General features: G+C 40.7%; 1 protein-coding gene across 2 annotated transcripts; it reads left to right on the top strand.

Moving 5' to 3' along the window:
- Window positions 1-27,511, top strand: mlphb (melanophilin b). Of its 2 annotated transcripts, XM_089003013.1 has the most exons (15): window positions 1-134; window positions 2,211-2,390; window positions 5,369-5,590; window positions 7,059-7,207; window positions 14,781-14,822; window positions 15,144-15,190; window positions 15,301-15,393; window positions 15,737-15,875; window positions 15,956-16,215; window positions 18,266-18,343; window positions 18,420-18,683; window positions 21,553-21,696; window positions 21,766-21,834; window positions 23,789-23,837; window positions 24,437-27,511. In XM_089003013.1, the coding sequence occupies exons 2-15, from the start codon at window positions 2,266-2,268 to the stop codon at window positions 24,484-24,486; spliced, it is 1,731 nt and encodes a 576-aa protein (XP_088859139.1). In that variant the 5' UTR covers window positions 1-134; window positions 2,211-2,265; the 3' UTR covers window positions 24,487-27,511. The 2 variants fall into 2 exon arrangements, with proteins under 2 accessions (XP_088859139.1, XP_088859140.1); XM_089003014.1 differs by lacking the exon at window positions 23,789-23,837.
- The last annotated feature ends 324 nt before the right edge of the window (window positions 27,512-27,835 follow it).

The following is a 27,835-nucleotide window of genomic DNA, read 5'->3' as shown; positions in this document are numbered from 1 at the left end:
TTGCCTTCTTCTTGCCCCCCCCCCCCCTCCCTCTTGTTAAGTGGACATGTGATCGATCAGAAGTGCTGGCAGCCGCCGCCGGCGTTTGCCCCGCAGTCGGCTCTCTGTGCCTTTGAGGCTCGTCGCTCCGCAAGGTAAGCAATCTTCATGATGCTTTCACCTGCTTTTTGCATCATCACATGGATGCGGGTTTTTTAGAAATGCGCTTAAATTTTGGCCATCATCAATACTGATTTTTATGAGTGTGTGTGTGTGTGTGTGTGTGTGTGTGTGTTGTGATAATATTCGATTGCACTATTATTGTACGATCGAATTGCACCTATCTGTCCGTGAAGCTAATACTATGTTATTTGTATTGTCTCAAAAAAAAATGTATCGACATTTTATAAATTCTACCTTTCATTAGGATTTTTTTTGCAAAAGTGCTACTTTAATTTGTTTTTAATTAATTTAAATCACATTAAATTTTCTTTAAAATACATGTCCCTTTTATTTATTTATTCAATATTTTTTCTCAATATTTTTCCTTGATATTATGCATTTTTTGTGTGTTTTTTAAAATAAAGGTCGACTTTTATTTTTCTTCAATATTTTTCTCAATATCTGTTTCTTGATACATAGTTTTGTGATAAATTAAATTTTCTTTAAAATATATCTCCCTTTTTTCAATATTTTTTTCTCAATATCTTTTTCTTGATGTAAATATTTTTGTGATGAATTCACTTGTTATTTTTTTAAATATCTGCCACTTTTATTTTTCTTCAATATTTTTTGTCAATATCTTTTTCTTGATGTTATATATTTTTTGTGATAAATTAAATTTTCTTTAAAATATATGTCCCATTTATTTGTATTCAATATTTTTTCTCAATATCCGTTCTTGATATTATATATTTTTTGTGATAAATTAAATTTTCTTTAAAATATATGTCCCATTTATTTTTTTTTTCATTTTTTTTCTCAATATCTTTTTTGATATTATACATTTTTGTGATAAATTAAATTTTATTTAAAATATATGTCCCATTTATTTTTTTCAATATTTTTTCTCAATATATTTTTTGATATACATTTTTGTGAATAATTAATTTTCTTTAAAATATATGTCCTGTTTATTTTTCTTCAATATCAATATTTTTCTCAATATATTTTTCTTGATACAGTATAATTTTTTTGTGATAAATGTCATTATTTTTCAATATATGTACCTTTTATTTTGCTTCAATATTTTTTTCTCAATATCTTTTTCTTTATCTACATTTTTGTGATTTTAATGCGATATATGTCCCTTTTATTTTTCTTCAATATTTTTCTCAATATCTTTTTCTTGATTTTTTTTGTGATATATATTTTTTGTGAAAATTAACACCTCATAGTGAAATATTTTAACCCTCAAAAATATGACAAAACAAATATACAACACAGTAAATTCTCAACATTTACTTTAAAAAATGAAATGAACAATAAATCAAAAGAAAGGATTCTAAGTACACAAATTGAACTTTCTTCCTGTTTCCCTTTAAAATAAGATAAGAAATAATATTTGTCTAATTGGAGAAATACACTGCAGCAATATTGTGGTATTGATATACATTGTGATCAATTAAATTAGTATTTTTTTTAAATATATGTCCTTTATTTATCTTCAATATTTTTCTCAATATCTTTTTCTTGATATTATACATTTTGGGTGAAATGTTACACAATACTGTATAGTCAAATATTTTTAAACCTCAATAATATATGTTAAAAAGACAATTTACATTTTCAACATTTTCTTAAAAAATAAAATAAAATTAACAATAAATCACAAGAAATGATTCAAAGTACACAAATTGAACATTCTTCCTGTTTCTCTTCAAAATAAGATAAAAAAAGAAAATTTACAGCAGCAATTTTATAAAAGGCAGATGGTGGAAAAACAAAGTATATAAATAAATATAAAATGTACTTTCTAATATTTTAATAAAAATAAAAATATATCTTATTGAAAATATGTTTTGTTTTTGTGGTTTTTTTTCCATTGGATCCATTGAATCATGCGATTTGTTATTGACGCGCTGTGTTTTTTGCACCGAACCTCGTGGTTAGCTGAAAGGTATGCGTGTGACCACCCGACCGCACACATTGATTTGGCACCGCTTCAAATACCACCCGGACCTAATGTGGGTATTAGGAGATGTTTTATGATTTCAATTCCTGTCTTCCAGACACCAAAAATCTGGAAGGCTGGCGACGAGTTCCTCTGAAGTCCGAGTCACGAAGATGCAGGGCTCCGCGACCGCCAAGGGGTTGGATCTCTCCAAGCTCACTTATGATGAGGCTGCGCACGTGTGGCAAGTTGTTCAGCGGGATTTCCACCTGAGGAAGAAGGAGGAAGATCGGCTTGGGTAAGAAACTGGAGACAAATGTACGCTTTTACCTGATTAAATTCCGGAAGATGACCTTCCTCTCCAAATAGAATTGGAACCGTGAGGCCGATTCCTTCCACATTCCAAACAGTTATGAAGACTTGCCAGATGAAGTGATTTGGGCAACGAGTTACAATGTATTTTTCAAGTCTCCCTGGTGAGGTGTTCTAGGCATAGGAAGCCCTTTGGAAGACCAAGGGACTACTGGAGAGACCCCCGCCACCTCCTGTCCCTTACCTGAACTGAGAACCTTTCAAAGTCACTATATAATAAAATGGACGAAGTGGCTCGGGAGAGAGAAGTCTTGAATTTTTCCACTTTGGTCACTGCCCAAGCAACTTAAACCGGATTTGTGAAAGAAAATGGATGAAGTGCTTAAATGTATTGGCAAAAAAAGGAACTTGTTTAACCAAGTGTTCATGGATGAGTTTATTTGCTGGAAAGACCGCCATCTTGCTCTGCCTCCCCCAAAATAAGAAATTGGACAAAAATGCACGCGTTTACCTGATTAAATTCCAGAGGATGACCTTCCTCTGCAGTACAGTGAGACCGATTCCTTCCCCATTCCAAACAATAATGAAGACTCAGCAGATGAAGCGATTTGAGCAATGAATTAGAATGCCTTTTTCAAGTCTCACTGGTGAGGTGTTCTGGGCATAGGGAGCCCTTGGGAAGAACGAGGGCCTACTGGAGACACCCCGGTCCCTTATGTGAACTGAGAACATCTCAAAGTCACCACGGGATAAAATGGACGAAGTGGCTCGGGAGAGAGTTTCAAGTCCTGCTTTGGTTTCTCCCTATGCAATTTAACGCAGGATTTGTGGAAGAAAATGGATGAAGTGCTAAATGTACTGGCAAAAAAGGGGGAATCGTTTGACCATGAAGTGTTCATGGATGAGTTTATTTGCTGGAAAGACCGCCATCTTGCTCCCCCCCTTCCCAAAAAAAATGTCCTCATCTGAAAAACTTGACTGCGAGTCCCAAATTGGAATCAGATGTCTGACCATCACGCACTTTTCCCGCCGCCATATTTCCATGTGACACTCCCAAAAACTCCGGTTGGACTTTTTGGCGAAACATGGATCACAAGTCGCAAAAATTCTTGGTAAAGATCAATCGAGACATCCATCAGGGTTGGACGCGCAAAATGGTTGTCAATCATAAAGTTGAAACTTTATTGACTTTTTATTATGATTTCCTGGCACGTTACATCGATCAGAAGGTTAAGTCACTTTCTTATGTCACCACCAGATGCGATTTGTCAACTTTTCCTCCCGTTATCAATTGAAAAATCGCTTTGGATTGGACGCAGGCACCAAAAAAATGCATCACCTGGACGTTTTGACACAGTGGACTTTTTTGAAACGTCGCCTTTTTCCGTTCTGTGCAGAAAAGACAAGGGAGAGCATCACTTTGTCTGGGAACAATCTGTTAGTTAAGTCTTTACAGCTGTTGGGGTCTAAGTGAACGTTTGGCCCGTGTCCTGACATTCCGCAGGTTTGGCAGTAAAGCCACAAAAAATAATGCGAAATGCCAACCTTTTTTTGGTCAAACGGTTTAATGTCAAGTCAGCCAATCGGCCTTCAAGGTGTGACAGATAAATACAACCAAACAATCAACGAAAGCGATCATTTTCTTGGAAATCGTACAATCTTTTTCTGTTCCAGGCTGGGCCTTTTCCCACTTTTCCAAAGAAACTTTCCAAAGACGTTTAGTTTTTCTAGCCCCCACCAGGTTTCATTTTAATGGGAGAAGCTATCGCATGACAGAAAAAGCAGGCCTTGAAACTGTGTCAAGAGTGATATACTATAGACGAAAGGTGTCTAAGTCATGGCCCGGGGGCCAGATCCGGCCCGTCACATCATTTTATTCGGCCTGTGAAAGCAAATCATGTGTGTCAATTTTCATGATCCTTGCTGAAATCTGTACTGAAATATAAACTATTCATGGGTAATAAATAACGTGGGACCTCCCTGGGTCTTCATGTCCGGAACATTTCACCAGGGAGGCGTCCAAGGGGCATCCTAATCAGATGCCTGTGCCACATCATCAGGCTCTTTTTCTATGTGGAGGAGAAGCGGATCGAACACCTGACCAGGGAAGGGTCCAGGAGGCATCCTAATCAGATTCCCGAGCCACCTCATCTTGCTCCTTCTATGTGGAGGAGAAGCCGGTCAAACATTTCACCAGGGAGGCATACTTGAGGCATCCTAATCAGATGCCCGAGCCACCTCATCTGGCTCCTCTTCTGTTTGGAGGAGAAGCGGGTCAAATGCCTGACCAGGGAGGCGTGAAAGAGGCATCCTCGTCAAATGCCCGAGCCACCTCATCTGGCTCCTATTCTATGTGGAGGAGAAGCGGGTTGAAGACCTGACCAGGTAGGCATCCAGGAGAGATCCTAAGCAGATGCCCGAGCCACCTCATCAGGCTCCTCTTCTGTTTGGAGGAGACGTGGGCCAAATACCTGACCAGGGAGGCGTGCAGGAGGCATCCTAATCAGATGCCCGAGCCACCGCATCTGGCTCCTCTTCTATGTGGAGGAGACTCGGCTCTAGTATGAGCCACTCCCGGATGACCGAGCTTTTCACATTCTAAGAGAGAGCCCAGTGTCAAAATCATTTTTTAAATTATTATTATTGCTATAAAACCAAATTTTGAGGGGAAACAACACTTTTGGAAATTCGCCTAATTTTGGTCGGCAAATTTTGGTCACCTGTTTCCTGAAGCCGAGTCGTGATTGGCTGTTACCTGAGCCCCGAACGACTGTGATGTGATTCTCCAAAGGCAAAATGGCCGCTCCCTGAGATGAACAAAAACTGGTGGCCATTTTGCACTTAACTCTAATGCTGTGTTTCGACTCCGGAGGCTACACGGGAAATATTGCCAAAAGATTTGGGAGTGCTTCACCCCCCACGTTAAGTAAATATTCAATGTGGCTGTGATGTTCTTCCCCTTAGAGAACTCAAGACCAAAATTGAGCAGGAAGATTGTAAAAGAGAAATGCTGGGCGACTGTACGAATTTGACGCAGTCTCACTGCATCCGCTGCCTGAAAGCGTTCAAGTTTTTGGTGAACAAGAAGCGCCAGTGCCTGGATTGTCGTCTGTACGTCTGCGGTTCTTGCAGCCATTACAACAAAAAGGAGAACGGCTGGGTGTGTGCTTCCTGTCACATGACCAGGTAGGGAACATTGCCATTTGTCAGAGTAGAATTAGCTTGTTTGCTAACCAAAATGGCCGTCGTGTGTTTTGTGTTTTTATCATACAGCGATACCTCGGCTTTCGAACGCTTTTGCTAACGAACTTTTCATGAGAATATAATCTTGGCATACAAACTATTTTTCGGGAAACACACGGAGCGCCACAATGAGTGATGTGTAGTTCGCGAACGAGCCGGTTCTTGGAGCTGGATCTCTGAAGTGAACGAGGAGCTGGAAATGGCAGCCGACTTTTTTTGTCCTCTATTTCCCGCCTCCAGTCTTCGGTTAAAGCCGCACGTGATTGGTCAAGATCCGTGGTAGAAGAGGGAGGGGACACACACAGCAGTGAGGTGGAGGAGGGCAATGAGAAAAACACAGTGAAATTTGGACTCGTTTCAACTTTATTGATAGTTCAAAGGCAGAGTGTAGACTGCAAGGTTAAAATATCCCATCAATCAGTCTCCACAAATAACCCGCACAAGCCATCTGTACATTTTGAAGAGAAAAGACAAAAGAGGGAACCAGCTATTAAAGAAGTTTCAAGTGTGTCTGCCTGCATCTGTTGCTGTTGCAATATCACAACTTTGAAGATGTACAACCCATAGGTCCTTGAGACACTTTATGCAAAAAGCTATCCATTCCATCAAGCCATCAACGACCATCACAAATGTCAATAAAACGACTTTATTATACAGTACCGTTTATTACTTTAATTACAATACCATAGCCGTTGTGGCGACCCCTGAAGGGAAAAGCCGAAAGGAAAAGAAGAAGAAGACCATAGCACATTTATTATACATAAAATAATGTCTATTGTGTGTGGTTTTACGGCTTATTTATTTGCAAATTATGTTTTATGGGAACCTGGGAACGGATTATTCTCATTTTAATGGTTTCCTATGGGAAATCTATGTTTGCAATACACACTTTTCGCCTTATATACACTGTCTGGGAACCAATTAAGTTCGTAAAACAAGGTATCGATGTACAGTATACTTTATTATACATAAAACAAGGTATATTTTGTGTAGTTTTAAGGCTTAGAACATTAGAAAGTAGAAAGCTATGTTTTATGGGGACCTGGGAACGGATTATTCTCATTTTAATGTTTCCTATGGGAAATTAATGTTTGGAATTCACACTTTTCGCCTTATACACACTCTGTCTGGGAACCAATTCAGTTCGTAAGCCAAGGTATCACTGTACAGTATACTTTATTATACATAAAATAAGGTATATTTTGTGTAGTTTTAAGGCTTGGAAAATTAGAAAGTAGAAAATTATGTTTTATGTGGACCTGGGAATGGATTATTCTCATTTTAATGGGTTCCTATGGAAAATTAATTTTTGGGATACACACTTTTTGCTTTACACACTGTCTGGGAACCAATTAAGTTCGTAAACCAAGGTATCACTGTATTTGTGACTGGCTTCGGTTTCTCTGAAAAGGGTCCTGAAGATTGGCAGCCTGGAATGGTACCACCGGAACATGCGGATGCGATTTAAGCGTTTCGGCAGCGCCAAGGTGATGCGATCGCTATTCAAGAAACTTAGTGGAAAACATGAATATTCTTCTTCCGATGATGAGGACGACACAAGTGAGTAATCTCGTTTTTTTTTTTTTTTGCATTTGCCCTTCGTGGCATTGGGATTTGGACACTCCAGATGGGGGGGCGTCGTAAGAGTGAATATGGTTTTGAGTGACACTTAGCTCATCGAATCGCGGTGGATTCCATGTGAAAATGTGCGGGATGGCTCTTGGTAAATATTTTTGTGACCTTTCGGCGCAGAGACTGAATCTCAGCAGCTGATTGAAAATATTTGGCGGTTATACAATGAAAATCTGTGGATTTTTTTTTTCTTATTTTTGGGGGGGTAGCTGGCAAACGGAACAGAAAACAGATGCACCGCTTGCGTGGGTGCCGTCAATCACCAAATACAGTATTTCATCAGCATATAGTTTCTTACACTTATTCAGGACCGTGAGGGGGTGGGGGTTGGTGGGCAGCTGGAGTATGAATCAGGGTACAACTTTGACTGCTCGCTAGTCTGCCTTGCAGAGATGATAATAATAATAATAATAATAATAATAATAATAATAATAATAATAATAATAATAATAATAATAATAATAATTGTCATTTATAAGCGCCTTTCAAAACTCTCAAGGACACTTTACAGTCACAGGATATTTTTTCTGCAGGTGAGCAGCGGCAGCCACACGCGCCAGCGTTCACTCAACCCAGAAGTAACATGATCTGACTTGTTGGGTTTAATGTGACTCATTCACTGCCAGATAATGTTCAAATAGAATCAGAATCAAAATCAGAATCATCTTTATTGCCAAGTATGTAGAACACACAAGGAATTTGTTTCCGGTAGAACACGCTGCACTAGTATCGTCGTCAAAAAACTGCTAAGTGGCACTATACAGTTCCATTTTGGCTACTGTTGAAGAGTTCAAAGAGTTAATGGCTTGGGGGAAGAAGCTGTTTAAATAGGTGTCCACTCCAGTGCCAGGGTTTTTGTCATTGTCACTTGAATTCCAGGACGCACAGAATATTGAGTTTTAGACCTACATCAACATTGAAATTAGCATTAGAAACCTTAGATACTATTCTTTCATCAGAAATGAAGAGTTAATTCCCAAGTTTGATTCATCTGGAGTTATGTGAGCTTGAAATAGAGACAGAGGTACAAAATTCAATGCAATATAGGTTTGTATAGCACTTTAACACCAGCCGAAGCTGTAACAAAACACTAACGTGGACATAAGGCAAATGCTGCCCCCTTGCGGAAGGGAAAACATTGCTCAGAGGTCTGACCAGCGATTTATCGACACCACCCCTGCAAGAAAAAAAAAACAAACAAATTCATGAATGGCTCCAAGGGGTTCGTAAACTGAGGTATCACTCTAAGTACAGTAAAGTCTCGTTATATCGATATTCTCGTCTGAAAAAATATCGATATAACCGGACTATCGATATATCCGATCCTGCGGCATGTAAATTTTCTCCATGCGTTCATAGAAATAGTATCGTAATAAGCAGTACTATCGATATAACCGATGTTGACATAACGAGACTTTACTGTATAAAGCAAAACTAATAAAGCGCTAACATGGACAAAAGGCAAATGCTGCCCCTTGTGGAAGAGAAAAACTATTGCCAGAGGTCTGACCAGCGCTTTATCGGCACCCAAACATGAAACAGCAAAACCGAACAAATTTGGGAATGGCACTACACGTCATATTTTCAATTACTCAATAAATCCGGTAATGGCATTGAATGAGTTAACATTCGGGTGTTTTGTGGCCATTTTGTCTGCTTCTGGTTGTCCGATCCAACTCCAAGCCAACCCATGGAACAAGGTTGAGCTCAACTGCTCCCCCGGATGTTCTTGTGGGCAAGGAGACAAAATGCCGGTGAGGGGCGGGTGTTGAGCTTACACAACAAGACAACCCAGAAGCGGTACATTATTGAACAGCTGGATGTCCAACATCCAAGTTGGCTCATCAACACCGTGACAAACAGCGCAAAAGTCCAATTCATGAGGCGTACATACTTGCAGGTAAATCCCACACACACAAAAAAAGATAATAATCCATAATTGCGGTTGATTGGCCCGACTCAGGAAGATAAACCCTGCCCCCACCCATAAAAAAAAAGACACGATGTGATTTGCGTGAGCGTCTTCAATCTTGTGACATGGAGTCAGGTTTTTTTGGGGGATAATAAGTCATACATTAGCACTGTGCCAAATCTCTGATGGGATTTAATCTTTTCCATTTCAACCCCCCGCCCCCTCCGCGACCCCCCTAAAATGGCTTCTCGCAGCTGCAACCACAGTTTTGGGGTCTCTCTTGTCTCTTTGTCAGCTACACCCCCGCATGGCGCATGTTCTTTCCCATCGACGGTGGGAATTTATCATCACTTGCTTCGTGTTCAAAAGTGGAGTTTACACTTGCTGTGGATGACAGTGAGCTCCGCCTGTAACCTCGTAGCTTAGCATTTGAAGCTAACAAACGTGATAGTTGACATTTCCCATACGTTCTCGTCAGTGACATGCGGTGAGGTTCATGGCTGGTGAGGCACTGACGTCATCACAGTCAGATTTACAAACAGATTAACTCCACAGAGTAGCTTATTCACCATTTGATTGGCAACAGTTAACGTGTTTTGTTTAAAATGTCATGTCAGCATTCTTTATATACTGTATACAAACTGTAGCATAGAAAAAAAGAATATATATTTTTTTATTATTGTGTTACCTTTACTTATAAATGAAGTCCAAGTTTCTCTGTCTCAATGGAGATCACTGCCAGAGAAGAAAGTCGTCCTTGATCAGTCCTGTTCCCACTGTATGTTTTCAGTGTTTTGTGCGGAGAATGACTGCTCCAATGATGCTGTAGTAGCTGAAAGAGTTCTAAGAAGGGCTGGTATTTTAATGCGCAGATCATCTCCCTCTGCATAGGAAAGTTTGTTATTTTTAATAGCCCTTTCAGTAGCTGTGATGTAGTCTATTATAGGCATTGTTTTAGGAGTTACTGAGAAATTTAAACCTTTGGTTAGTACCGCCTTTTCTGTCTCTGAGAGATGTCTGTCTGACAAATTTTTTATCCAATTCTCCCTTGAAATCTGCTAATACCTAATTTTTCCCGTGTTCACAAGTGGCTGTGATTGTTTCTGTAAAAGTAATTTTTGAAATTTACCCTTTTGTCTCCTTTAGAGAAAGGTAAACATATAGACAAACAGATGTATTTTACATTATACCCGGGAGAGGCCACGCCATGTATCTATGGCCTGCCAAAAATACATAAAGAAGGGTTCCCCCTCAGACCATTGTTTGTAGCATTGACTCCTCTACATACAATGTAGCCAAATATTTAAAAACTATCTTAGCTCCGTTGGTTGGTAACACAGAATATCACGTAGAGAACACCACAGGGTTTGTAGAGAGGATCAAAGACCTCATATTGGAACCTGAGGAAACATTGGCATCTTACGATGTGACTTCTCTCTTTACATCTGTCCCAACCCCAGCGGCAGTCTCAGTGGTGAGGACGAGACTGCTGGCGGACGTTTCTCTGCATGAAAGAACCTAACTTAAACCGGACCACTCTGTCAATTATTGTAAATCTGCGTTAATACTACGTATTTTCAATTTAGGGAGAAATTTTACAAACAAATTCATGGTTGTGCTATGGGCTCACCAGTTTCACCCATAGTGGCTAATCTGTACATGGAAGAGATGGAGAAACAGGCCCTCACATCCTTCCCGGGGACAAAACCTAGACACTGGTTTAGATATGTGGACGATACTTTTGTCATAATTAAAAACCAAGAAATTCAATCCTTTACAGATCACCTCAACTCGGTAGACATCATCATTAAATTTACTCGTGAGGACATTAAAGAGAACCAACTCGCCTTTTTGGATTGTAAAGTAATTATAAAAGAGGACAGAGCGCTAAAAACAGAAGCCTTTAGGAAGTCTACGCACACTGACCAATACTTACTTTTCGATTCTAACCACCCTTTACAACACAAACTAGGAGTTATCACAACCCTCCAGAATAGGGCTAAACTAATACCAACAAGTGTTGAAGGTAGAGAAAAGGAGTCAAAACATATCAGGAGAGCACTCACAAACTGTGGGTACCCTCAGTGGTCATTTAACAAATGTCAGAAAGAAAGAGTAGGGAATTAAACCAAAAATTCTGAAGATACAAAAAGGAGAGGAGTAGCAGTACCTTCTGAAAAACTACAGAGCAAAATTCCTACTTATTTCAAACCGTTAAACACTTTAAGGCAAAAATTTGTGCATCCAAAAGATAGGCTGCCAAATGAAAAACAAAGTAATGTAGTTTATTCCATACATTGTAAGAATGAAAATTGTAAAGAGCAGTACATTGGGGAGACTAAACAAATTCTCAAAAAAAAAATCAACATCGCAGGGATAATACTAGTGGGCCTCAATCGGCAGTACATATGCACCTAAAAGCTAGCAACCACTCATTTGACGACAATGAGGTTAAAATCTTAGCGAAAGAACATAGATGGTTTGAAAGGGGAGTAAAAGAAGCGATTTTCATCTCATCTCATCTCATTTTCCGTACCGCTTATTCCTCATTAGGGTCGCGGGGGTTGCTGGAGCCTATCTCAGCTGTCTTCGGGCACGAGGCGGGGGACACCCTGAATTGGTTGCCAGCCAATCGCGATTTTCATAAAACAACTAAATCCTTCATTAAACCGGTTTGGTGGGGTGAGGTTCAATTTGTTCATACAATAGCCTGCTTAGGCAACATAGGATTAGTAATACTGATGAGGTGATACAGGTCGAAGTGGGGCAATCAGGCCAGTCGTTAGTCAGAACAATAGGAACAATCAGTGGAGTTGCAGGGAGTAGTCCTCTGCTCCCCCCAACCTGAGAGCAGGGACCTATCGTAGCAGAGTCCGGCACCGCCATGTCTGGACAGTAGGGATATATATATAGGGCCTAAACTACCAGTTAGACTTTAGTTTGCTGATGAAGTTTCTTGGATAAGAAGCGAAACGTCCGACACCTTCAAAGAAGTACAGATGACGGCTGAAGAAACCTTTTCATCGATGGACCACTCCGGTACAACTGAGAGTGTAGCCATGCACCTTATCATCCAAATGCGCCTTATATATGGAAAATTTAAAATGTATCATTCGTTGAAGTTGCGCCTGATAATGCGGTGCGCCTTATGGTCCGAAAAAACGATAGATTATCAGACCAAAAAAACAGGAACAGCGGTGAGGATAGAACAGATACAAATGTTCAAGTCAACCGCCATCGACGGTCCTCATATGGGAGAATTATTTGATGTCGTTGGCTTCAAGGATTGAGCAAACTGTTATCATAGCGTGTTTGTGTTATCAAAGCGAGTCATCCGTCAATTTGTTGCGTGCAAGTCATAAGGCTATGAGACCATTGAGCCTTGATTTGGTTTCGCTGTTGCCACGTCACGCCTAAGTGACCCATGACAATAAATAAATAAATAAATACATGTCTAAATAGCTAAATAAATACACGAATAAATAAATAAATACATAAATAAATAAATCTTCTTCTTCTTTTCCTTTGGGCTTTTCCCCTCAGAGGTCGCCACAGCGAATCAATGTCCTCCATCTATCCCGGTTTTGTGCATCCTCTTCTCGCACACCAGCTACCTTCATGTGCTCTTTGATCACATCCATAAACCTCCTCTTCGGTCTTCCTCTCGGTCTCCTGCCTGGCAGTTCAAGGCTCAGCATCCTGCTGCCGATATAGTCACTCTCTCTCCTCTGGACATGTCCAAACCATGTCAGTCTGGCCTCTCTGACTTTCTCTCCAAAGCTTCTAATATGAGTTGTCCCTCTAATGTACTCATTCCTGATCCTATCCAACCTGGTCACTCCCAAAGAAAACTTCAACATCTTCAGCTCTGCTACCTCCAGCTCTGCTTCCTGTCTTTTCTTGAGCGGCACTGTCTCCAGTCCAAACATCATGGCTGGTCTCACCACTGTTTTATACACTTTTCCTTTCATCCTAGCTGAAACCCTTCTATCACACATCACACCTGACATTTTTCTCCAGCCGCTCCAGCCTGCCTGGACACGCTTCTTCACCTCTTTTCCACACTCTCCATTGCTCTGGTCAGTTGACCCCAAGTACTTAAAATCCTCCACCTTCTTTATCTCTTAATAAATAAATAAATACATAAATAAATAAACCTGATAATTAAATAAATAAGCAAATATGTAAGTAAATACATACATAAAATATGCTTACACATAAATAAAAAATATATATATATATATATATATATATATATATATATATATATATATATATATATATATATATATATATACAAATTAATAATAAATAAAGAAATACATACATACATACATACATACATACATACATACATACATACATACATACATACATACATACATACATAGATAAATGCATAAATGCATAAATAAATAAATACATAGATAAATGCATAAATAAATACATAAATGAATACATACATAAATGACATACTGAATGAATGAATAAATAAATAAATAAATAAATAAATAAATAAATAAAATCTGATAATCAAATAAATAAATATGAAAGAAAAAAAAGAAAAAATACACACATGAATAAATAAATAAATAAATAAATAAATAAATAAATAAATAAATAAAAGACTGAATGAATGAATGACTAAATAAATAAATAGATAAATAAATATTGGTGTCTTTGGGCGGCGGTGACTTTACTCGTACTTCGGTGGACCACGAGAACTTTTGCCATTTAATCAACGCGGCAGCTGTCGTTTCCACTCAATGTCGATAAACTTTTTGGAAACCTTTCCATCGTATGTCTCCTCACTCCCGAGCGTGTAAATCAAGTCCACTTTGTGAGATCATCGATCCGCCAGTGAATTGTGTCGATGCAGCTGTGTGCTGGGACCGCTTGGGATTGAGTCACACGGTCGGGGTGGGTGGGGGAGGGGGGTAAAAAGGATGCCGGTTGGCAGGGCTTTGCTCAGCGGACCTTGTGATCATCCAGTCACATGTGCGCCGAGGAATGATACCATCTTCTCCCAGAAAAAAGCTTAACTTGGGTAATGTTTGTTTGGATGAAATCTTTTCCGGGTTGAAGTGTGACCAAAATGCAAAAAGTCTAATGACATGTAATCCAATTAGACCCCCCCCCCCCCAATCCCCGCCCCCAAAAAATATTCAGCGCTCACCAACCGGCCTGCAGCAGACATTCATGTGACTGCGGGGATTAAATGCAACTTGCATGACTTCACACGCGTGGTCCTTGGGGCTCCGAAAGCTTGCATGGTGTCGTCTAAAAAGTCTGCAAAGGAAATTTGTTTGGGAACAGCGCGGCGTTAAGCGGTTCACTCGCCCGCCTTGCTGTTTAGAGGCTATGGGTTCAAATCCCAGCCATTTGCCTTCCTCTGCAGATACGTGTCAGCTTGAGGGAGTTCTGCGAACTGCGTGAATGGGGGGGTGCGAATGGTTGCTTCCTGGGATTGATTTATCTGGGTTTTTCTGGACTCAACATCAGCTGGGAGGGTCTCCAGCTCTCCTTCAACCCAAATGAGGCCAAGTGATGTTGAATTAATGTTAAATGGGTTGTATGTTCTCCCCGCAGAGCATTGCAAATACGACACGCAGAGCAACCCTGAAGTCCACAGTAAGTCCATCCACACCAAACACCTCGCCAAATTTCGAGTCCCAATTTCCTCACTGGACCTCGCTAACGCTACTGAGTCTTGCTAACTCGGTCACAAGCGTTAGCATTCATTTTGACGTCAGATCTTTGGAAAACAAACCTGATTTTTTTATTCTGCTACCGAATTTTAACCGTGTGCAGTTGATGAATGGATGACGCAAAGTCACCCAACGTCTGATTTTAGGTTAACGCTTGTGGATGTACCAAACAATAAAATTTGGACCAAAAAGTCCCCAGTGTCCAAAATGTCCCCATGCATTGATGATATACTTTTCCCAACAGCTCTTGGATGCGAAGAAAGTTATATGGATTCGCAACATTATAATACGGTATAGTACCAGAATCTCAGAATCTGTCACGGTGGAGCTATTCCATTTCTTTCATGATGGACCTTGGCAAAAACTTTCTTCATTATTTCTTTCCGTACTGATATCGCCAGATGAAGAAAAACCGAAGGCGTCTCACCGTCGACCCCATCGATTTTGGCCTGCGTTGTGACTATTTCGCCCAATCCAGACGATACTCTCACCAGGTATGCACTGCGCACCCAAACCGTTTTCCAAAATAGCTGTGCTTCCAAACAAAATGGCTGCCACTGAGGTCAATTCCAGACATGTCCTTTTGACTTTTGCTCAGAATGACAAACGCGTCCATCCAATTTTATGTTGATTGGTGAAATTGATGACAAGGGCTGGTCTTTACTACTCTCCAGGGGCAATGATGATTGAGTTTGAGTGTCCCAAAAACTGATCCAACTTGACCAGGATGCCATATTCGCTTCCGTTAAAGTCCGAGTGTTTTGACATTTAGTTGCCAGGCAAGTTTAAAAATGAAATCCAAGAATTCAAAAATATCTATGTGACGACTTCTTATAGATTCTGACTCCGGATGACATCATGTTGATGAATCTGGGGATACGGGAGTCCGACATGACTTCAGTTGTCCAACAATTTTTGAAAGACCAACGCAAAACTACGGACGTCGGGTCTGTCGTTAGCTTCACTCCACAACAAGGTAGAAAGCAGATGAAAATATCTTTGCTTATGATTTGGATTGATGTATGACACCATGTTTTTTGTTGTTGTTTTGTGTAGATGACCTTGTGTCCTCAGACAACCGGACGCTTCTGTCTCGCTGCATATCCGGGCTCAGCTACTCTTCTTGCGGCAGCGGGAGTGCCGGAGGACCCCGGGGGGGTGGCAGCAGCTACTTCATGGGCCTTGATGATGATGATGATGATGACTCAGAGGAGGACGATGATCTAAAACGGGACTTTCCAGGCTACCGTTCTCATTCGGGACCCTGTGGCAATGTGTCCCCGGAGAGCCTCAACTACCCCAACCAACTGCCACAGGTCAGTCAATTGTCCTTCATGATTGTTCCATCTCTGATCTATCTTTACTGTCCTGGTCAGGGTTGAACTGGAGCCTGTTCCGGTTGTCAATTGTCCTTCATGATCCTTCCATCTGAGATATATCTTGACTGTCCACATCAGGGTTGAACGGGAGCCTGTTCCGGTTGTCAGTTTCCCTTCATGATCGTTCCATCTATGATCTATCTCGACTGTCCTGATCAGGGTTGAACTGAAGCCTGTTCCGGTTGTCGGTTGTCCTTCATGATCCATCTCGACTGTCCTGATCAGGGTTGAACTGGAGCCTGTTCCAGTTGATTATGGGTGACAGAAGTGGGTTACATCTTGGAATGGTTGATCCCAGGGCCTGTTTAGATAGACACAACCATCCATAGCTATGAACGATTTATAGTTTTTATTTATTTGTTTCAATTCCATATCGGGCCTCCCCCGTGTGGAATTTGTATGGTTTCCCGAGAGCAGGCCTGTGTGACTTTTCTAGGGTATTTCAGTTTACTCCCACATTTCAAAAACTTGCATGACAGGCTGATTGAACACTCCAAATTGTCCCTTGATGTCAGTGTGAGGCCGGGCGATTGTTCGTCTGTGTATCCCCTGCGATTGGTTGGGAACCGGTTCAGATTGTCCCCAGGCTACTACCCAAAGACTGTCATGATTGGCTCCAGCACCCGCCATGACCCTTGTGAGGATAAAGCGGATCAGAAAAATTGATAGATTGATGATTTTTGGGCCCTGAGACATGGCGTATACCATGGACTGGTTGCCAGTACACTTGCGTTTCCCCTCAAGGAGAATTTGAGGGTTATTCACACTTGAATTCACACAGATAGGAATAGTAAGGTATTCAATTCGAAAAACCATTTTCTGGGATGTAAGAGCAAAACCCCGGCTTTCCTATAAAAGGGCCTCACGTTAGCACAGGCGGACCTTCTTTCTGCAATGCTTCTCTTGGGTCATGGTCAATTTGTCTCACAGCGAGCCTCGCAGCACAACGGGAACACAAAGAGCAGATGTCAATCGTCAGAAATGGTTCTGATGGCTCCCAACGGCCCAGTCGTGTTTGTACTCAAACGACCGCTCCGAATTCAAGGCAGGGGGAGAAGAGCTCAGAGTAAACTGATCGACGTGGACCAGAAATCTAACGCTTAGGTTAGGAGCCATTTTGTGGACTTTTTATTACGTTTCCCAGGAGCTTTGTTTACTTTCTCAAGTGACACCAGATTTTGTTTTTGCTCATGAAAGCGGCGCTTCATCATTAAGCAGACCTACTTTACTTCTCCTGTGATATTTAGGAGTGAACTGGAATCTCTTTAAGCTGACTTTAGGGGACAGTTTGTGTAAAACCTCTGTGTCCAGGGAGTCACTACCTCAACATCTGCGATCGTCCTGATAACCAGAGCAAGATCCAATTTCCGTGGTGGAAAAAGAACAAACTGCCGCTACCTTAGGCACTGACCCGGAAAGTAGCACAAGCGTTTGCGGAAAAGAGCCATAGGACAATTAAACAAAGTCAAAAGTCAAAGTCAGCTGTCAAATATGCTAATATGCATGACATACAGCACAGATGAAATTACTGTCCTCTCAGACCCAGTGTGCAAGACAAAAAGCGTGCAAGGCAAAAAGACCGAGAATACATGTATATTGTGAATGTAAAGTGAGGTAGTGTCGTGTGTAAAGTGACATAGTGTAGTAATGCAAAAACAAAAACGGTTTAGGTGAGGTCGTACAGAAAAAAAGAAAACATAGAGTACAGGATGATAGTACGGCGTGTAGCATGTACTCAGAGTTCAGTGAGTGCTGCAGTGGGAAGGAGTAAGGGGGCAGGGCTGGGAGGGAGTTGAGTCTCCTGAGTGCCTGGTGGCAGAAACTGTCCGTGAGCCTGTTTGGAAATGTAGACGTCGGAGTACCCAGATAAAAGCCATCATCTCGTCCCCGTCTGTGTTTTGCTTTTCTACTTTCATAACTTTGCTGCTGTGAAATGTAAATTTCTCCACTGCGAGACTAATAAAGGCAAATCCAATCCAATCCATAGATCAATGACCTGAACCGACGAATGTCAGCCATCGAGAACTTTTTAAACCGTCTGCAGATCACGCTGACCTCCTCCCAGGTAAATAGGATGTCACGGTTCTCTGAAAACTGTTCTGAATACCCTCTCGAAAGGCCTCTGACGCTTGTTCCCGCAGGACACGGGCACTCTTGGTGGCCGAGAGAGCACTTCTCCTCTGTCCGGGTGGGAAGACGCAGACGTGGAGGAGCATGAACTGAGACAGAAGCTGATTGCAATGGCGGGCGACGTCAGTGACCACAGTCTGAGTTCCGACGAGGCAGAGTCCAACCGGTCTGTCTCGTCTCGAGAGATTTCTGCCGGAGCAATGACATCTAGTCTGGAGGCGGATAAAATGTTGAGCAGAGTACCTTGCACATCCACTCTCAGCAACTCTCAGAAGGTAGGGTGCATGTGAACCAAAGACCGAGTCCAAAAAGTTAGCAGGGAAAGCGCATGCCGGTCGTCGGCGTCCAAAAAGGTTCTTTAGGCGGGCCATCAGTTTGACGGCCAGTATTTCACTCTGAAATTGTAAGAAACACCCACACGTAAATATCTCTGAATGCATCCCAGAATGTTTCCCAAATATTAATTGCAAGAATTTATTCGGGAATTGAAAAGCATGACATGGAGCACCATTTCTGAATTTGGTCTGGTTTTGGTTTTTCTTGCGGGGGGTGTCCATAAAGGGCTGGTCAGACCTCAGAAAATGTTTTTCCCCTTCCATGAGAGGCAGCATGTGCCTTTTGTCCATGTTAGCACTTTGTTACAGCTTCAGCTGTTGTTAAAGCTCTATATAAATCAATATGTATTGTATTGTATTTTGTACATATGTTCCCATTTCAAGCTCAGATAACTCCAGCCCCATATAATTTAGGGATTAACTCTTTCTTTCTGATTATCTAAGGTTTCTAACGCTGTATTGAATGCTTATGTAATCCTACTACTCAATATTCTGTCGATCCTGGAATTTGAGTGACAATGACAAAAACCCTGGCACTGCAGTGGACACAGTTTTGCACATTGTCTGGTAGTGAATGAGTTAATCTTTCTACTTTCTAATGCAAAACAAAGAAACATTCCACGGGGAGTCATGAATAAACAATCAATGAATATTTTCCCGAACCAGAACACATCAGAAACACATGAAAACTGATGAATGAGGCTGTTGAAAGCCGTTTGTTTTTTGGCTGACAACGATCCCTATTCCTTCAGCGCGCGCCTGATGACTGACAGCGTAAAATCCTGCTGGACTTTTTAGGAAGGCCTTTTTGAGGTTCTTTCAAACCGAGCCTATGGGGAGTTTTCTTTATTGTGATGTCCCCCACTCTAAGAGGGTCAGGGTTCGGGCCAGTTCAATGTTATCGGCTACGTCAATGCACTAGCCAAAGCTACGCTATCCACGGCCTCGGATTCTATATCATCTCACACGAGTAGGACCAGAAGCTCAGGAGAGCTTTCCACCACCCAGATTTGATCGGGTGGTCTAGCACGACTTTGCACGATGTTATGTTTTATTGCTAGCAAAATGAGGGCGGCCTTTCCATTTTGGTCAGGAGTCATCTATCACGGTATACATTTCACTCTGTACATTCAGTTAAGTGTAGCGTGTCTCCAAAGGAGGGAACCATCAATCTTTCCAATGGAACGCTAATGAAAGCCAGAACAGCAGTTGGAGCTACGACAGCTTTATGGCAATGCTCCTTCACACTTCCCCAACAACGCGACAGCATTGCTACTGTCTCACCGCTAATGTTTTCTCGCTAAAACTCTGAGCTCTAATTGGTAGTGGAACAGCATTCTACCAAAAAAAACCTGGGATGAATGTCACACTACATCCTCAAATTGAAATCTGGCTCAAATTGAGGCCAATATCCTCCTCTCCTGACCAATACCGGAGCTCGATGAAGGAGGACCTGAGCCATTTCTTCACCTCTTTGTTGTGGACCGCTGTTGCTATGGCGCCTCCGTAGTGGCGGAATGCCACAACTGCATTTCAAATGCAAAGTTATAATAATAAATAATAATAATAATAATAATAATAATAATAATAATAATAATAATAATAATAATAATAATAATAATAATCCTCATCATCATCATCCTCATCATCATCATTATAGGATTTAGAAGTGCCTTTCAAAACTCTCAAGGTCACTTTAAAGTCACAGGATGAGTTTTGCAGTGTTTGAGCAGCGGCAGCCACACGCGCCAGTGTTAACTCAACCCTGAAGTAACTCTAGTAGATATAAAGCTAGATAGTTCGCTAATGGATAGCTAATATATAGCCAGATAGCCAACAGCTAGACAGCTAACAGCCAGCCAGCTAGACAGCTAATAGCTAGCTAGCTAGCTCACGAATAGCTAATAAATAGCTAATAGATAGCCAGATAGCTAACAACCAGCCAGCTATACAGCTAATAGCTAGCCAGCTAAATAGCTAATAGCTAGCCTTCCAAATAGCCAAAAATATCTTCTTTTTTCGCACATCCTCCTAACTCCTGTTTGTACTCGCTTAACTCATTCACTGCCATATGACGTGGAGCGCCATTCCCAAATTTGTTCGGGTTTTGTTTTTTTTCTGACAGGGGGTGCCAATAAAGCGCTGGACAGCACATCTGGCAATGATTTTTCCTTTCCACGAGGGGGGGAGCATTTGCCTTTTGTACAGCCGCCCCCATTTCAAGCTCAGATAACTCCAGAACCATATAACTTAGGAATTAACTCTTTTTTTCTGATGAAAGAGGAGAGTCTAAGGTTTCTTAAGCTGCATTGAATGTTTATGTCGTCCTAAAATTCAATATTCTGTGGGTCCTGCAATGACAAAAACCCTGGCAGTGGAGTGGACACATTTTTGCACATCATATGGCCGTGAAGGAGTTAATCAGCACAACTGGAGCTGTACGCTGCAATATCGGCCTGATTCAGGGCAGCACAAAATTAGCTGGAATTGCAAATTTGAATATAGGGGAAATAAATGTTACCACAATGAACATGTTCGGCATAATATGGATTTGTCGTCGAGTCGTATTTGATGTGGTTGTCATGACTCAGCATGATTCAGACTTGATCTTAGTTTTACTCCCTGTTGCTTTCGACTATCTTTGTGTCCGCTTTATTTCCTGTATATCATAATTGTCCATGTTAAGCTCATGCTTTGTTCCAGCTTCAGATGTTGCTCTATATAAATCAATATGTATTGTATTGTATTGTATTGTATTGTATTGTATTGTATTGTATTGTATTGTATTGTATGTCTGCTGTTTCTTCAGATGGACCGTTCCATCGAAAGTCAGCAGGAAAAATGGCAAGAGGAAGTCTCAAAGTCAAGCTTGCAAGGTTCCACGGCTTTACTCTTTGAGCTGGAGGACAAAATCGCCCAAGCCGCCGCCGACGTGCAGAACGCGCAGACTCAGGTGAGGAAAAAAAAAAATGTCTTTTCCCACTTCCATGCATGCCATTTCAGTCTCCTTTTCTCTTTTCAGGTGTCGTACATCGAGAATCGGATTAACGCTCTTAACTCTGCCGCAGTTCCCGTAGAACAAAGACGAAAGGTAATGAACGATTTAGAAGTTGGGTGACATTCTAAAGAGTCAAATTGGTGCTAGCAACTGTTTGGTCTTTGAGTCGTGAGTGTACTTGTACGCATGAGCAAATGATAGCGCCAAAAAAAAAATGGCCGTCTTTGGGCCCCAGTTGACAATAAACAACATTCGTCATCTTTCAAAGTCCTATCCGCCTGGCATTACAGCACAATTTTCCCCCCTCCCCTTTCCAGTAACTCCTCCAACATTTGCTATTGTTTGCTTCCATCTACTGGAGGAGCAACTGCCAAAATGGGCCTTTTTTCCCATTTCCCGGATAAGATCAAATCAAAACTAGAGTATCAAATAGGTTCAAACGGAGTATATAATGAACAATAACACAGTGATACCTAAGCTTACGAACTTAATTGGTTCCCAGAAAGTGTGTGTAAGGCGAAAAGTTCCTCTTCCAAACATTTATTTCCCATAAGAAACCATTAAAAATAATCCATTCCCATGTCCGCATAAAACATAATTTTCTACTAAATAAGCCTTAAAACTATACAAAATATACCTTATTTTATGTATAATAAATGTGCTATTGTATTGGAATGAAAGAAATACAATGTACTTTATAATAAAGTCGTTTTATAGTTATTTAGGTAGTGGTCAATGGATGGTAGCAATGGTCGAATTAGCATACTGGTACTCGACCGTCATTTTCTTTTGTGTCCTCTTCGACTTAACACTAGCCTGTGGTGAGGTCTTTTTCGGTCCCATAATAGCAAAAGTACTCCACTTGATAACAAACCACGTCTCCACTCAAAGAAAGTGGGTGATGAAAACTAGTCCGCCAGCCACCATGGCGCTGTGTGGTTTTGTCCGTCCGCTGAAAACTAGTTCGTTAGCCAAGACTATGCATGCATCTACATTTTAAATTATTATTCATAATTAATACAATCATTATTCCAAATCTGTAACTCATTCACTGCCATTCCCAAATTTATTCGGGAATTTAAAATATGACGTGGAGCGCCCGTAGTTTTTCAGCTTTTGGTTTTTCTTGCATGGGGGGGTGCCCATAAAGCGCTGGTCAGACCTCTGTTTTTTTTTTCACTTCCACGAGGGGGCAGCATTTGCCTTTTGTACAGCTGCCCCCATTTCAAACTCATATAACTCCAGATCCATATAATTTAGGAATAAACTCTTTTTTTTTTCTAATGAAAAAAGAGAGTCAGACCTCTGGCAATGTTTCCATGTTAGCGCTTTGTTACAGCTTTGGCTAATGTTAAAGCGCGATATAAACAAATATTGCATTGTATTTTGTACCTTTCCCCCCATTTTGAGCTCATATAACTCCAGACCCATATAACTTAGGAATGAACTCCCAAATGTATTTGGGAATTAAATATATGACGTGGAGTGCCAGTACCGAATTTGTTCAGATGTAGTTCTTTTCTTGTTTGGGTGCCGATAAGGCGTTGGTTAGACCTATGGCAATGTTTTTTTCCCTTCCACCAGGGGGCAGAATTTGCCTTTTGTACAGCCGCCCCCATTTCAAGCTCAGCTGACTCCAAACCTATATAACTTAGGACTTAACTCTTTTTTTCTGATGAAAGAAGAGTCTATGGTTTCTTACGCTCAATTGAATATTTATGTAGTCCTAAAACTCAATATTCTGTGGGTCCTGGAATTTGAGTGAGAATGACAAACACCCTGGCACTGGAGTGGACACAATTTTACACATCGTTTGCCACTGAATGAGTTAAGGACCAGTTTCAAGCCCCAAAACTCCAGCCAATTTTGGTGAGAAAAAAAAAGAAAAAAACTGGTACTAAGCAGGGCATCGGCTCAGTTTGAAGACAAGCGCAATGCCAAAGGGTCATCGGTGTTCTAAAATGAAGCTCGGTCCGGTTTCGGATTAGCATTTCCTCACTGTCTCTTGTTGGTTTTTTTTCCTCTCCATCACTTTCATCTTTTGCAGTCGGACGTCCTGCTCCGGACGAGACGATTTTCCCAACACTTTCACGCGAGTAAGAAATTAGACATTTACGAGCCTCCAGCATGATCCCAAATGGGCTTTTTTTTTTGCTTCTTTAAAAAATATCATTTTAACCTCATTAAATTGAGGAAACAGAAGCAGCTCTGAAGCAGCTTTTCCATCGGCGCATCGAGGCCCTCCCCAGAATGTTTTATTTTTATTTTATTTTTTATCTGTGAGGATCATATCCACCTTTTTATTGCTTCAAACTAATTTTCAGCGCAAGTGAAACACATTTTCTTAATTAAAGTCAAAGTCAGCTTTATTGTCAAATATGCCAATATGCATGACATACAGCACAGATGAAATTAATGTCCTCTCGGACCCAGCATGCAAGACACTTAAAATCTGGCTAAAAAAGACGGACAATTGACAACAGACAATACATGTAATTTCTGAATGTAAAGTGGCGTTGGTGTTGATTAACAGGAAGCCCAAAACGTCATCTTGCCTTTGCTCTCTGCTCAACCGCTAGCTAGCACGTAGCTTGATGTCACTGGATACTTCAAGGCCACGTTGCCTGATTTCAATCATTGATCTTATCATTGTTATTTACCCTCCACCCCCGCCCCCCTTTTTTCTGTCCTGCAGGAAACGTTCATGAAACAGGGCTCCAAAGAAGAAGACTAAGCCTGATGTGAAATTTTCATGAAAAAAAACACTCAATTGGATAACGACTTGTCCTCATTCTGGTTGTTTCGCACTTATATCTTTACACCAAAAATTGGTTAATTTAACCCCAAATTTGGTGCTGGAACATGTTTACGTTTTGGTTGGCCACATCTATGGACAACATACACTGATACCTTGGTTTACGAACCCCTTGGCTTACGAACGTTTTGGTTTACGAACGGTAAATTTATGAAAATGTTACCTTGGCATACAAACTATTTTTCGGGATAAACATGGAGCTGCCACAAGTGATGTTCGTCCCAGTCGTCGATTAAAGCCACGTGATTGGTCAAGAACACAGCAGTGAGGGGGGGGGGGTTACAGACAGAAAAAGAGTGAAGCCATTCTCCAAAAAAGAAAATGGCTGCCGCCATTTTTTTTGTCCTTTATTCCCCGCCCCCAGTCTTCGGTTAAAGCCACGTGATTGGTCAAGAACGCAGCCGTGAGGGGAGGTGGTTTAAACATTAAAGAGACAGGCAAACGACAGAGAGAGACTGACAAAATGGACAGAAAACTGTGAAATTTGGACTACTTTCAACTTTGATAGTTCAAAGGCAGAGTGTACAATGCAAGGTTAAAATTCCCATCAATCAGGCTCCACAAATAACCTGCACAAGCCATCTGTACACTTGATGCAAAAAGCTATCAACCCAGCTAAACAGAATTGAATGAGGAAACAATTGGTGAGGAACTAGGTAAAATTATCGCAGAGAAAGCACCTACAAGGGATCATGCCTCAAGATGGTGACAGAATATATGTTCCTCATCAAGTGTTTAATGCTAATGAAACTGGCCACTCCATTCCATCAAGCCATCAACGACCATCAAAAAGGTCAATAAAACAACTTTATTAAACAGTAGTTTATTTCTTTAATTATAATATCATAGCACAATTATTATACATAAAATAAGGTATATTTTGTGTAGTTTTAAGGCTTAGAAAATTACAAAGTAGAAAATTATGTTTTATGGGGACCTGGGAACAGATTATTCTCATTTTAATGGTTTCCTATGGATAATTAATTTTTGGGATACACACTTTTTGCCTTACCCACTCTGTCTGGGAATCAATTAAGTTCATAAGCCAAGGTATCACTGTATTTGATACATTACAGCAAGGGTCGGGAACCTATGGCTCACGAGCCATATATGGCTCTTTTGATGATTGCATCTGGCTCGCCGATAGTACTAAATACAGTAAAGTCTCGTTATATCGATATCGGATATATCGATAGTCCCGGTTATATCGATACTATTTCTATGTACGCACTGAGAAAATTACATGCAAACAGGGTCGGATATATCGATAGTCCCGGTTATATCGATATTTTTTCGGACACCCTTGAATATCGATATAACGAGACTTTACTGTACATATTCGCACTTTTCCGCTGTTCATTTCCTGTTTGGGCGGCAGTTGGCGGAAAGCACGGTTTTGATTAGATAATACCGGCCATTGTGGAAACAGGTAAACGGCCCTTTTGAATAAGCCTGACGAGAAAAAAATGACGAGTACTATTGCACACTTCAAGTTGAGTAAACCGAAGGATTTGCCTTTGTGGAGAGAAAAGGTTCTGATTCTAATTTGCAATGTTTCCAATGAAACAATACCATTGATGAAACAGTTGAATGTCAGTGACATTTTGACAAGACCCATGCTAACGTTAGCATCAATATCCTTCTGCGAGAGAAAGCAGAAAGTAAGTGTTGAGGCTAATGAGCCGTGTGCAGGCCAGCTAGCAGTAACCTTGCGTATGTACCCGAAAAGTTGACTTTTATTCCGATATTTTGGCTGGATTTTGTTTTACCAATCATGAGGAACGGAAAACCATTCATATTATTGGTGAGTATTATCACAGAGTTATTTTAAATAATACATTCTGATATTTTGTTGAAAAGTGGCCGCGCATGCGTGTTTGCGTGCGTGTGTGCGTGTGTGTGTGTATATGGCTCTCACTGAAAACATTTCGAAATATTTTACTTTTAAGGGTCTCTTTGTCAAAAAGGTTCCCGACCCCTGCATTACAGTTTGTTAACGCCTCAAAAATAAGAATGGGGGAAAAGTATATTTGCTTTTAACTTTTTAACCAATATAAAATGTGTTGTATTTCATTTTGAAAGTTCCTATCCAGTGTATGCACTTTAACATCCATTTATGCCATTTTTAACTCATTCACTGCCATTCATGAATTTATTCGGGAATTGAAAATATGACATGGAGCGCCATTCCCGATTTTTTTCGGTTTTTGTTCTTTCATGCTTGGGTGTCTCTAAAGCACTGGCCATGGCCTCTGCCAATGTTTTTTTTCTTTTCCACAAGGGGCAGCATTTGCCTTTTTTCCATGTCAGCTCTTTGTTCCAGCTTGAGCGCTATATAAACCAATATGTATGTATTTAGAATCAGAATCAGAAAACCTTTATTCGTGCCACAATGGTGAAATTTGCAGTCCAGAGCAGCAATTTGAACGGGGACGGGGTGGGGGGGGTGCAAAGATAGAAAACAAGATATTCTAAGTATAGCAAAATAAAAATGTCAACTGTATACTGTAAATGTGCAAAACCGTGTCATAAAAAAAACTGTACATAGTGCAAGTATCAAGAAAGGCCTATTGATTTATATATTGCATATATATATTGATATACAGTGGGGCTTGGCTTACGAACTTAATTGGTTCCCATACAGACTGTGTAAGGCGAAAGGTGTGTATCCCAAAAATTAATTTCCCATAGGAAACCATGAAAATGAGAATAATCCGTTCCCAAGTCTCCATAAAATATAATTTTCAAATAAATAAGCCTTAAAATTACACACAACATACCTTATTCTATGTATAGTAAATGTGCTAATGTTGTTGTAATGAAAGAAATACACTGCACTGTATAATAAATTCACTTTATTTACATTTGTGATGGTCGTTGATGGCTCTTAATTGACACCTGTTGCTTTCTGACTTGTAAGGTCTTACGAAACTGAGGCATCACATTATCATTCATCATCTTTCATTCCTTTCATAACTTTGCTGCTGTGAAATGTAAATTTCTCCACTGCGAGACTAATAAAGGCAAATCCAATCCAATCCAATCCAATCCAATGTTGATGATTCTCATAGCCACAGTCTTTTCTGGATTGAACTGTTCAATAAAAGCCTGCACATCACAAATTCTTCCATGCTGCTTTCAAGGATCGAAGGGTAACATCATGCCAAGCCTTTTCTATCAGCTCAACACAATACTGTCACATTCTGAGCGTGACAGGGATAGCTGACTCGGCGGAACGTGAATAAAAGGGGTTGGATCCCTAAGCAGGCGGCAAAGACG

This window comes from Hippocampus bargibanti, linkage group LG08 (assembly GCF_051943395.1).
Source record: "Hippocampus bargibanti isolate YZ-2025 linkage group LG08, ASM5194339v1, whole genome shotgun sequence".
NCBI lineage: Eukaryota > Metazoa > Chordata > Actinopteri > Syngnathiformes > Syngnathidae > Hippocampus > Hippocampus bargibanti.
Note: the sequence above shows the minus strand (reverse complement) of the source record. Positions and strands in the feature narration are given on the sequence as shown.